The sequence below is a fragment of the Silurus meridionalis genome, chromosome 28 (genome assembly GCF_014805685.1).
Source record: "Silurus meridionalis isolate SWU-2019-XX chromosome 28, ASM1480568v1, whole genome shotgun sequence".
Lineage (NCBI taxonomy): Eukaryota > Metazoa > Chordata > Actinopteri > Siluriformes > Siluridae > Silurus > Silurus meridionalis.
The window spans coordinates 10,567,418-10,580,958 of NC_060911.1; the positions used below are offsets into that span (position 1 = coordinate 10,567,418).

A 13,541-nucleotide genomic window follows, 5' to 3' on the forward strand; every position below is an offset into this window, starting at 1 on the left:
GTCGAGAGCGTGGAAAGAGTCGGGAGCGTGGAGACTCTAGAGCGCAGAAAGAGTCAGGAGCGCGGAGAGTCTACAGCACGGAAAGAGTAGGGAGTTCAGAGAGAATCGTAAGCGGAGAGTCTAGAGCGTGAAAGAGTCGGGAGCGCTGAGAATCTAGAGCGTGTAAAGAATTGGGTGCGCGAAGAGTCTACAGCGTGGAGAGGGTCAGGAGATCGTGAAGAATCCGGAAGCTTGGAGAATCTAGAGCACAGAGACTCTAGAGGGTGGAGAGAGTCAGGAGTTTGAAGAGTGTCTGGAGCGCACAGAATCTAGAGCACAGAGACTCTAGAGGGTGGAGAGAGTCAGGAGTTCGAAGAGTGTCTGGAGCACACAGAATCTAGAGCACAGAGACTCTAGATGGTGGAGAGAGTCGGGAGTTCGAAGAGTGTCTGGAGTGCGCAGAATCTAGAACACAGAGACTCTAGATGGTGGAGAGAGTCGGGAGTTCGAAGAGTGTCTGGAGTGCGCAGAATCTAGAACACAGAGACTCTAGATGGTGGAGAGAGTCGGGAGCGCGGAGAGAGTCGGGAGCGCGCAGAAAGAAATCAGGAGCGAGGGGAAGTCAGATGCTCGAAGAGTCTTCTCAACTATTAAAAAAATAAACATGCTTATAGACAATCTCTCATGCAAAATGTCTGCTTTATCTTCAAGTATTTCCAAAATATATGCAGTAATGAACAACTTTTTTTAACAAGAGTTAATTTTTTATTTGGTTATACATTTAGAGACATTACGTCATGCAGCATACCCTTACAATAAATAATATTCCTCTTATTAAGATATGATCAAAAACTGTACATGTTGCATCATTTGTTTCAGGTTTATTTATGAGGATTCATGGTTTTACTTCCCTTTCACAGTCACAATCGCAAAATGTATGGCAGCATAATTTGTGCGGGTAGGTGAAAAACGAAAATCTAATCATTTGTTGTTGTGCTTCCATAAGCGGCCACACAGAGAATAACAAAGGCACCTGTAGTTTTTTATTACCAGTCTGTATGTGCTTGTATACTGTAGTTCCTCAAACTCTGAGTGTTGGTTCAAGAAATGTCTGAACAGATGACTATATCAGAAAATCGTGATCCACAATGCTCAGAAAGAGAAGTATTTGGTGAACCACTCCTGCCTCTTGGGGTCTTGGCTGTCAGGTCCTGTTTCAATCACACGCTTTTCAGACTGAGCTCTAAAACAGACACATACATCATTAAACATAGCAATACATGGAACAACAAGGACATACAGAACTCATTATAAAAATAAACTTTATCCAGTCACACAATTGACATGAAATATTTTTGTGTGAGCTTTGATATTGTTGTGTCTCATTAGTTGGGTACAGGAGAAACCTGCAGAAGTCGCACTGGTGAAATCCAGCAGGCCACAGACATAAGCAAGCTACACTATTCATATTCATGTATTCAGTGAACGCAGTATACCCAATAACCTTCTTCAGTGTGAAGTTGATGTAGCTTGTTCGAGATCATACTACAGAACTACGGTCAATCAAAAAATTGCATCAAATTTTTAATTTTGAGGTGGATGAGCAACAACAAAATAAGACACCATGGGTTCCACAGCCAAGAAAAGGAATCAAAGGCTATCATGAGTGCAGGAACACATAAACTGGCGTGACATGTTCTGCACTTATTTTCAGCTCACCACTGTTGTAAAGCTTATTGGAGTTACTCTAGACCGGGGGTCACCAACATGGTTCACCAGGTCACCCGCAAGGACCACAGAAGTCGCCCGAGAGCCTTTTCTAAAAATAGCTCACCATAGCGCCACTTACCAGTGAGCTGCTTTTTTAAATCTGTCACGGATAGACCAAGAGTCGGAAACCGGCGTATGGTTGAACACCTTGTCTTTATTTAGTCTGAACATATACAAGACAGAGGCTTGAAGAGAAGTACGAACCGGAGAGCGGGTATAAACCGTAATGCGGGTATGATCCGTAATGCGGGTAGTCCAGGGATGATCGACAATGTGAACCGTTAAAGGCAAACCTATCTTAAGCGCTTCCTCCGAAGCGGAGCCAGGAGCATGGAACTATGGGGAATACTAGTGGTAGGAAGTCCGGTAGATCTCTCATGGCAACGTGTAGATCCGATAGTGAATACGGTGGAATCGGGAGCTTATAAATGGGAAAGGTAATGGGGAACAGGTGTAGGTGATTAGAGCAGGGAGAGTCCAAGTGAGAGTTAGAGCCTTGGAGGGAGGCGTGTCTGGTGGTTCCCTGACAAAATCACACTTGCATTGGTGTGAATAAAAAAAAACCCCAATATTTAAAAATATAGATGACTAGATATAGATGAATATCATTAATTATTAATAATAACATATAATTAAAGGTAAATTGAGCAAATTTGTTATTTCAGAAGTGTGTATCAAACTGGTAGCCCTTCACATTTACCCAAGAAGTAGCTCTCAGTTTCAAAAAGGTTGGTGACCCCTGCTCTAGACTTTCTGTAAACTCAGACCAATCTGGTCAATCTCCACTTATATCTCGCATGTAAAAGGCCTTTCAGACTGCAGTCCCTTCACACACGTTTTCTGTTTTTCACACCATTGTGTGGTAAACTCTACAAACCGTTGTGTGATCGATATTTAGGATCAGCAGTTTTTAAAAAAACCCAATAAGGGACAATTTGTTATTAGCGTAAAAAATTTAACAAACTCTAAAAATCTTTGTTTTTTTCACAACAGTTATTATAGTTACATATGCCAATGTGTATTCATTTGCACAAGTGTCTGCAAATACCTGATGTGCTTGCTGTTGTTAAGGTGCAACTGGTGCAGGAGGTCATGACTGGGAGAAAACTTGTGTCGAACAGAAGTCTTGGCTTCAGAATGAACAGAAATCGGAGTCTGTAATGGGAGGATCGAATGACTTGACAAATGTGATGACTTGGGCAATGCCCCCTCCACTGAACTGAGACTTGGTATGCTGGTTCCACTTGTTGGGATGTCGTCCAAGATCTTTCTCTGGAAACATGACAAAGTACATTTGCTTTGCTTGCCTGACAGCTTTTTTCAAATACAGCTTCACAGCCCATAGTACAATTCTCTCATACTGACCACTGGAAGTTTAACATGCACCTCATGGTAAAGACTCTCTGAGGATTTAAGAATTAGAATTTAATTTAGGGAAACATGGATTCCAACATATACTGTAACATTCTGAAGCAGAACATGATGCACTCGGCCGAACGGCAGTTTTCCAACATAACAAGCCTAAACACACTACCAAAATGACAACTGAGAAAGCTGAAGGTAACGGAGTGGCCAAGTATGTCTCCAGAACTGAACCCTATTGAGCACCTGTTGGGCATCATCAAGCTGAAGGTGGAGAAGTGCCATGTGACTAGCAACTCTGTGATATCATTATGGAGGAGTGGAAGAGGATCCCAGCAACAACCTGTGCGGCTCAGGTGAATTCCATGATCAGGAGGATTAAGGCAGTGCTAAATAACAATGGTGTTCACACAAAATATTGACACTTTGGACACAGTTTTGACATGTTCACTGAGGGTGTACTCACTTTTGGTTGGCAGTTATTTTGACAATAATGGCTGTATGTTGAGTTATTTTTAGAGGACAGTAAATCTGTACTGCTGTACAAGCTGCACATTGACTACTTTAAAATAAATACAAGTTTAATCTCTGTAGCATTATTATCCATTGAGAAGATATACTAAAATAGTTGCAGAAATGTGATGGGCGTACTCGCTTTTGTGAGATACTGTACATAAACTCACACACACTTATTATTAGTCAGTGTCACACTAACTGAGAGACTAATGCCATCCCTTCCACCTGGACAGCACAACCATAGTTATTCATTTGGAACTCAAATTCATAAGTTGCAGTAGCATTTTCATGATTCAAACTTGTGAACTCTTTGCTGTTGTGCCACATAGAAGCATCTGTACAGTCCTGACCATATGAGCCATTTAAATGACAGTTTATGGATGTTCGTCGGCTTCCTTTCTTTAATTATAAGATTGCAAGAATATAAAGCTAAATATTAAAACTTCAGTGATATCACCACAATATCACCATATGGCATTAAACAGTGATTCCTGCTCATCACTTGATTACACTACAGAAACTACTTATTTAGACAAGTCTTATTTCTAGCCATTAAATCTTACTGATCTTATTTCAAATATAAAATACTAAGCAACAGATGGCAGATTGTGTACGTTTATTATGATTTTTTCAGTTAGTTATTTTATTTATTAGATTTTATTTACATTTATTTATCTGTAATAAGTGATTTTATGGTTGTCCAGTAAAAAAATGCTCAATACTCTCACTTAGAGGACTTGTTCATTAGTATTATTTATTCCAAATGTTTGTTTTAAGTCAACACCAACACATTTATTTACAACTTAATAAAAAATTATAAGAGTCTGCAGTACAAAATCACCACACTCTTTCCAAACATTTATACAAAGAATTTAAGCCTTTTATAAGTTGTTCTGTAGTTGATTTCAGTTTCTCATGTTAAATATCTTCCAGTGTTCAGTATTGACATTATGCATTCAATAATATTTTATCTTGCAATAAGTTTAAGTATTTTGAGAAGCAGCAAGTAATAATTTAGCTTTTTTATGCATGGTAAAATAATGTGTGTTACAATTTAATCATTATATGAATAAATAATTGTGTTCAAACCCTGAACTGTTTTTCGGACTGTGTTTTTACCCTCTGTGCCCCATTGGTCTGTCACTGGAATTGTTTTAGGAACTGTGCTGACCTTCATTAAAGAACTTTATTATACACCTGCTCGTATCCTGCATTTTGTTCCTCACTCACCCAGTCACCCACATTCCCCTGACAGAATAATCTGGCCTTGCATCGTGTCCCGACTCCTGACAGAATAATCTGGCCAACAATGGACCCAGCAGATGCACTAAAGCATACTTCAAACTGGCAATTCAGAGACCCAACCGAGACTGTCGATATTTTGAAGTTCAGCCCACAGCAGAGAACGGAGTATTTTAGGGTGCGTCATGAACAATCTATGTCATGCAGGTTGGCCCTGGATAACATTTCAAAACATCCCCTGGGCCCTGCTGGGGAGGCTGCCCAACCTCAGCCTTCCTGCCTGGCTGGAGGTATTGCCCAGCTCTCCCGACCTGCTGAGATCACCACTCTGCCTGTCTGCCCTGCCAAGCACAACCCTCCAGCCTGTCTGATTCGCCAAACTCGCTTCCCAGCCTGTCAACCGTGCCGAGGACGTCACTCCCTCTCGAGCACTACAGAGGGTGCCGCTCCACTCTCGAGCCCCGCCGCGGGTGCCGCTTCCGCTCCAGACCTCTCCGCCGAAGGGCGCCGCTCCTCTTCAGACCTCCGAGCGCTGAGGGTGGTCCAGACCTCTGCCAAGGGCGCCGCTCCGCCTCATTACATCGGCCACAAAGCCTCGGTGCTAGGGGCAGCCACCTGGAGGCACCTTTCCTGACCTCCAAGGCTTTCTACCCAGTTTCAGTTCGCCTCAAGTCCCGCTGTGTCCGCCGCTGGCACCCAACCGTCCTCATGCCCCAGGATTTTTGTGCCTGCCCAGTACCTGCTCACATCCTGCATTTGGGTCCTCACTCACCCGCATTCTCCTGACACTAAAGGTGGTAGATCATTCTCACATTTAGCTCCTAGACTTTGGAATAGTCCTGACAGTGTTTGGGGCTCAGACACACTCTCCCGGTTTAAGTGCAGATTAAAGACATATCTTTTTAGTGAGGCATAAATATAACACATCACATCACAACCTTGTGCCCAGTAGCTTTGATCAAATGCACAACTTGTGCTTGTTAATATCATTAACAGCAGCTACACTAATTCCTCTCCACTGCTTCTCTTTCTCCACCCAACCTGAGGCATCCTAAAGGTTGCGCCATCTCAAGTTGTTTCCCACCTCCCCTCATTGTGGACCAATAAAGAGTAGATGCCGACCCTGGAAACATCCCGAACCAGAGACGTACCAGCGCACTTTGAATCCCACTTCATGGAGAGTTTAAGAATAAACAACCTCTTAATCGCTACTCAAAATATTACATTCTACATCTGCTGTTTCTCCATCATTAAACATTTAAAGGCTCTGGCATGGAGGATTTGGTGTTGGATCTATGATAAGCTCAATATTGATATTGAGCTATTTTTTGAGTTGCTCAGTAGCTCCTGGTTCCACAACGTCAACTGACTGTACAAGACTGTATAAAGGACATTTCTCATAATCACACACTTCTGTGCTCATGGTATTTCTCACTCTCTGGTGTTTGTTTTCATGATTTATAATCATAACTCTTGATATCACCTAAATGAGGATGGGTTCCCTTTTGAGTCTGGTTCCTTTCAAAGTTTCTTCCTCATACTATCTAAGGTAGTTTTTCCTTGCCACAGTCACCCCTCCACAGGCCACAGGCTTCCTCATCAGGGATAAAAAAGCTGCATTGAGACAATGTCCATTTTGAAAAGCACAATAGAAATAAACTTGAACTTGAACTGTTTGCTGAATTTATGCCGATATGTGGCAAAATGCATAAACATCACTCCTTACAGCACTTTGGCTTATACACATGCTAAAATCTCTATGTGAGATTTGTGAAACTAACCTTCATGGTAGGTGTGAGATTTCCTGATTGTGTCCTGAGGTGGTAGGACTTCATAGTCACATCGCTGCTAAGAGGAGGATGTTGGGATAGCTGATGGAGGTCGTCCTGGTGGACAAAAGAACAAAAATGGAATCTTAGTTTCTGTATGATCATAATTAGTGTACACACTTAAGCCTTATTTGCCTGCATGTATCTATATCTTTTGTACTAACCACCAGTCTCTTGATGAGCTGGTCTCTCTCATTGAGCTTGTCTTGCAGTTTAGAAATGATGTGCAGGTCCTCTGCTCTTCTTTTACCCATCTCCTCTCTCTCTTTCAGTCTATATTTTTACATATACAAAAACAGTTATTTTGTATGATCGAATATAGGCTTAGTTGTTTGCATGCTAGAGCTATATATGTTGCAAGAAATGTGAGGAAGTGGTGCATTATTGGAAAGATATAATAAAAATAATGCTTTCTCTGTTTCGCAGGCAACAATGTGGGCATGTAGTTGTGTTTGGACAGAGGTAAAATCAGACATCGTGGACTTTATATCCTTTTTCTCTTCAGGTTTCATGGTCTCCATTTCACTCTGGGTTTCATCATTCCTGTCTTCCTCCACATCCCTCGATCCACCCACATCCCCTTTGTCCTTCCAGAAACTGGACAACCTGCAAAAATACTGAGATTTTAAGTACTAATAGAAAAACTAAAATGTACATGCAATGGCCTGGACCTTGAACTTCGTCAAAACAGAGTTCACAAAAAAATTCTGTGTAAATAGCAGTAAAAGAAGGGAACGGAATTGACAGTACAGAGATTCAGTATATATTTTAGGGATGTGCATTTTACAGAGGCTGATGCAATTTGCATCTTGAAGCATTTCCAACAATACAATACAATAAAAATACATATGAATTAACTACTGATGTAATGCGCTACAATTGATTCCTATCACGATGCAGTGCGATTTCGATTTGATTCAAAACAATGCATTTCAATGCAATACGATGCAATAATTAAAAAAATAAATTATGCTGTGCAATTCAATATAGTACTGATAGATTACAGTTTTTTCTTTGGTTCAGACAGAGAGCGAATCATAAATTTACTTAAGTGCCTTCTGACTTCTAACGCATGACTCTTTTCACAAACAGACCTTTTTAGTGCAGAAAAAAAAGAGAAAAAAGATAAATAAAAACCAAATGTTCTTTTCCTGTTCTGTCTCCAGGAAGATGCAGCTCTACCTCTGCCATGTTAATCTGTATTCTATGTGACTCTCAGGACACGCCTCGGTCTCCGTAGTGTTGTGATACGTTATATTCACTTTATATTCACTGCTGCTAAGTGGCGCTGAGAGAACGCTCTCGAGAAAGAGTTTAGCGAGGAGAAATCAATTTACATATAAAATATTGATCACAAATTATTGTAATTCTTAATTATTATTAATTATATACAAATAAATCTTTTTTTTTTTAATGCAAATAAGCTAATAATACAAATGCCAACGTATCCCATGCACACTTTTTTAAATTAATGCATCAGAGTGTTTAGGTTTATGCTGATGCACCAATGCGAGCCACAGAATCTTACAATCCCTAATGTTTTACCAAAAAGTTGGAGGTACACAATTGTATACGATGTTTCTGGATGTGGTAGCGTTAAATATTCCCTTTATTTAAAGTAGGTGACCCAAACCTGTTCCAGCATGACAATGCCTCTGTACACAAGTGGAAGATCTTGACCTCAACCCTATTGAACACCTTTGGGATGAATGTAAACACTGACTGCACCCCAGGCCACCTCACCTCACCTACATCAGTACCTGACTTTACCAACACCCTTGTGGCTGAAGTCACCACAAATACAACATACTCCAAATCCAGTGGAACATCTTACTTGTGGAAGTTATTATAGCTGGAAATGCAGACTAAATGTAGTATGGGATGTCCAAAAAGTGCATATAAAATGTATGGTCAAGCGTCCACAAACTTTAATATATCAAAGTTTCATATATAATGTATATATGAAAATTATTCTGACCTTCTGCTGCTCTTTGGTTTGAGGTTCATGCTGATTTCTTTCTCTATGCCGAGTTCATGCACTTGTTCTCTCAGTTCCTCATTCTGTCGTTTTAGCTCTTGCACCTCACTGCTCCTCTCATCCAGCTGCCTCTCAAGTGACTGCAGACGGTTCTGCTGCTTTAGGTCCTTGCAGAAAGCGAGAGAGTGAGACAAAGAGGTAAATGGTTACGCTACATAGTGGATATTTGTCATATGCATGTATGCTGTATGGTGTGTTTCTGTTCTCAGGTTTAGTAATGCCAGGATTTGCACATTTTACCTGTTGTAAAGCCATCATCTCTGTATGTGTCTGGAGTTCATTCTGCAGATCTTCTATCTGCTGCATATGCCTCTGCGTGACCTGCCTGACCCATTCAGTGTGCTGTTGTGTTAACTCTGCTTTCTGTTTTTCTACACACACACACACACACACACACACACACACACACACACACACACACAGATACATACATATATATGTATATGTATATATATATATATACATACAATGAGAAAGAGAGAGAGAGAAAGAGAGAGAGAGAGAGAGAGAGAGAGAGAGAGAGAGAGAGAGAGAGAGAGAGAGAGAGAGAGAGAGAGAAACCGAAACAAAAACACAGATAACTCTAAACACATTAAAACAGATGCATGGTGAAATGTCAAACACAGTGAAATACTAGTGGAAGAATGAACGTATTGCATTATAAAAATCACAGTGCTGTCACTGCAAAATCCTCATTGTAAAATGTGATACTTGGGGAGACAGGAGACATTGATGCTCACTAAGTAAGTGTTGTGACTGGGTGAGTATCTGATCATTTGCGATAGCCTCTGAGTAAGGGGCTGTCCTCCTCACAACAGAAGTGCCAGTAGTAGGGACCTTGGTTTCAGAATGTTTAGAGAACTACTAGAGTTTTGAAATCCATGGTAGGGTATGGAGGAGCATTGAATGACAATCACCAGGTACTGCCACTGGAATCCACCAATGAAAGGGGAAGGAAACTAAATGGATGAATAAGCATTAGGGAGGTGGTGGCAGCTCAGTGGTTTAGGCTCTGGGCTACTGATCAGAAACTTGAGGTGTTCAAACCCTGGTATCTCCAAGCTGCCACTCTTGGGTCCTTGAGCAAGGCCCTCAATCATCTGTGCTCCAGGGGCACTGGTAACATGACTGGCCCAGGGGCTTGGACCCCCAACCTTCCGATCAGTCACCCAGCACCTAAACCACTGAACTACCAGTCCACCTAAAATAAAAAATGAAGGATAGATAGACGAATAAATAGATAATAAATAATAGCTGAACAATATAAGTAGATAAAATAAAGTACTAAAAAAACATTTCTAATCCTTAAACTCAAAGTATGACACATTAGATGTGTTTATTCTTTTTAAATTTCATAAAATTTTTGTATATATATATATATATATATATATATATATATATATATATATATATATATATATATATATATATATATATACAGTACAGACCAAAAGTCATGAAAATAAAGAAAACTCTTTGAATGAAAAGGTGTGTCCAAACCTTTGGTCTGTACTGTATATATATTATATATACAGTACAGACCAAAAGTTTATATATATTATATATACAGTACAGACCAAAAGTTTGGACACACCTTCTCATTCAAAGAGTTTTCTTTATTTTCATGACTATTAAAATTGTAGTCACACTGAAGGCATCAAAACTATGAATTAACACATGTGGAATTATATACATAACAAAAAAGTGTGAAACAACTGAAAATATGTCATATTCTAGGTTCTTCAAAGTAGGCATCAAGAGAATGCCAAGAGTGTGCAAAGCAGTAATCTAAGCAAAAGGTGGCTACTTTGAAGAACCTAGAATATGACATATATTTAGTTGTTTCACACTTTTTTGTTATGTATATAATTCCATATATTAATTCATAGTTTTGATGCCTTCAGTGTGAATCTACAATTTTCATAGTCATGAAAATAAAGAAAACTCTTTGAATGAGAAGGTGTGTCCAAACTTTTGGTCTGTACTGTATATATATATATATATATATATATATATATATATATATATATATATATATATACAGTGGAACCCGGTTATGTCGATGTCCTAGGGGGTCGCCAAAAAGCATCGAGGTAACCGATGATCGAGATAAATGTGCATGCACGTGTTTTTGAAGGGTTTTTTTACACAACAGCGTTGCCGTGATTTGTTTGATGAAGGCATGCTATAAAAATACATACAGTACATGTTTATCTGTCAGGAATCCACCTGCCACGCCCCCTTCGGCCCCCTTCAGCGTGTCAGGTGCTTTCTCAGCCGCTTCTCACATATGATGCTCGTTTAGCATCATCACCAGCTCCTATTTAAACTTCCACACTCTCACTGCCCGTTATTGTTGTCGTTGTTATCGCTCATGCGTTTCCCGGTACGTGCCTTCCCACCGGCACTCTCCCAACGGCTGCGCTTTTCTTCCCAAAGCCGCGCCGCGCCCCTACTAACACTACAAACACTAGCACTAACTAACAGCAGAGATTCACCAGTATACAATACAACACCTGTAGCAGCTGTAAGACTTGATTTTTCCGCCACTTTCACGAGTTCTTCTGCGGCTGCACCGAGATAACCGACGTTAAATGGCAAATTTTCCCCCCTTGTGCTCGAGATATCAGGGTTCGGCGACATAAAAAAAAGTTATATGTTTTATCGACATAACCGATAAAAAAATGCTTAGAAAAAGGGAGAATTTGGCGGTTCCACTTCAAAAACGTCGACTTAATAGGGTTGTCGAGGTAACCGAGGCTAGATAAGCGGGTTCCACTGTATATATATATATATATATATATATATATATATATATATATATATATATATATATATATATATATATATATATATATATATATATATATATATATATAAATGTTTTTTTTTATTATTATTAATTTTTAACAAGTTAATAATGTTAATAGTGATGATGTTAATGGTGTTTCACATGCTTACCTAACTGTAGCTTGTACTGGGTGTGAAGGTGCTGTCTTTCTGCTTGCAGCTCCTCACTTGCTTGTTTCTCCAGAGACTGTAAGGCATGCTGGTGGTTGAGTCTCTCCACCTGTAACAACTCCTGCTCTCGCTGATGCCATCCACGATCATCTCTTTTCCCGTCTGTTAAGCCATTTCCCTTCACCGCTTCCTCCTCCTCGTCTTCCTCTTGTATAACCTATTTAACAAAACGTATAACATCATCCTTCTGTATTATTAGTGTCAGCTGCATCACGATCAGGGTCTGATAAAATGATTTTATACTTCAGCCAGATTTTACCCCCTGATCCTTCTGATGAGCTGTCTCGTTGAGGAAAATCACAAAACAAAGTCACAAAAAAAGGGAATAAAATAAAAACAATGGCTCAAATGATACAGTATTCTAATGGCGTTTGCAATTTACCTGTAACTGCTGTTTCTGCATTAACTTTTCTTTCTCCTGCATTGTAGCATAAAGCTGGGCACTCAGAGAGCTGTTCATTTCTATTGTTTTTTGAATCTCCAGCTTCATTCTCTCCAGCTCTTCATTATCATGGCAGTCCACCCTATCTCTTTCTTCCGTGCTCCTCTGGAATAGCAATTCTTTTTCCTGGAGCTATAAATGCGACACAAAGTAAGTTTTACAAGAAGACAAACAGCTATGCGTGTAACTGTGTGTGAGTAGAAGAATAGAATAGAATAGAATAGAATAGAATAGACATAATTTGTTACATACACATTACAGCACAATGAAATTATTTTATTTGCATATCATATTAAGAGTGCGTGTTACCTGTGTCTGTAGTTCATCTATCCTTTGTTGCCAATGCAGATTAATGTCTTGGATCTCTTTTTCTTTATCTTTCTGTAGATCTGCTACATGATCACAGAAATGCTTCTCAAACTGCAGCCTAGACAGACATGCAGTATGTTGTATTAGATTGTATCCATTAAATGAAAGAGTAAAATTTCTGACAAATTAAACAAAATAACAACACAATCTAAAATATATTTACAGGAGTAAAGGGATGGCTTTAATATATTCATATTTATTTAATTTAGCACATTTTTATAATTCAGGACTGTTTTTTTATCTTTGTAATAAAGTTTAGTACTATTTTATAGCTTACTAGTGTTTTTTCCAGTACACATTTTAAAAACTATTGGGTGATAAATCGGTTATCGGCAAGTACGATTCAATCTATCTATCGGTATCGGTAAAGCCCACTATCGGTCGACCTCTACAAGTAACAGAAACCCAGTGGTGGGCAGTCAGGGCCAGCAAGGCCTTCTCTGCTGGCCTCAACACTATCAGAAGCACTGACCTACATTTACAACATAAATATTTGTTCGATGAAATTTTATTAATTTATTCCCAACAGTTTATTCTCTTCATTTTGTAGTGTTTCTCTTGGCTGCACTGTTTCCAGTACGTGTATGTGGATGTTAGATTTTTTTGTCCAATCAGATTTCAGCCTCTATGTGCTGCCATGTCAACCAAAATCTGCCCAGGGCCTTCAAATTCAGTAGTGCTGGCTCTTTTAACCAAAGTCTCCTTAATAAATAGCTCTGGTTCTTTAACCAATCAGATTTCATATTCGCCTCACAGGGCAGCTAGCTGGCCCAGTATAGCGTTAGGATTTCTCCGTCCTCTGATTGGTTGGTCAGAAGGAAACTGTTACAGCCAAGTTCGACTGGCAAAGTTGAGTTAGACTTGAGTTAGACTTTTTTATGCCTACAGAGGAAGAGAAATTAATTTGGTCTCAGACATAATTAAAAAAAACATTGTGAAGAAAAGCTAGACATGGTGAGGAGGTCGGCTGACC

The 13,541-nt window shown here is 39.6% G+C and overlaps 1 protein-coding gene across 1 annotated transcript in view; it reads right to left on the reverse strand.

The window, feature by feature from the left end:
• Nucleotides 1–721: 721 nt before the first annotated feature.
• Nucleotides 722–13,541, reverse strand: part of fam184b (family with sequence similarity 184 member B) — a 35,910-nt gene continuing 23,090 nt past the window's right edge. Inside the window, exons 10-19 of the mRNA XM_046843587.1 lie at nt 12,509–12,626; nt 12,140–12,331; nt 11,698–11,914; nt 8,977–9,107; nt 8,677–8,843; nt 7,113–7,304; nt 6,863–6,971; nt 6,651–6,755; nt 2,798–3,021; nt 722–1,222 (exon numbers count right to left, since the gene is read on the reverse strand). Of these exons, the coding sequence (XP_046699543.1) occupies nt 1,132–1,222; nt 2,798–3,021; nt 6,651–6,755; nt 6,863–6,971; nt 7,113–7,304; nt 8,677–8,843; nt 8,977–9,107; nt 11,698–11,914; nt 12,140–12,331; nt 12,509–12,626 (1,546 nt within the window). The 3' untranslated portion in view covers nt 722–1,131. The remainder of the gene's footprint in view (nt 1,223–2,797; nt 3,022–6,650; nt 6,756–6,862; nt 6,972–7,112; nt 7,305–8,676; nt 8,844–8,976; nt 9,108–11,697; nt 11,915–12,139; nt 12,332–12,508; nt 12,627–13,541) is intronic.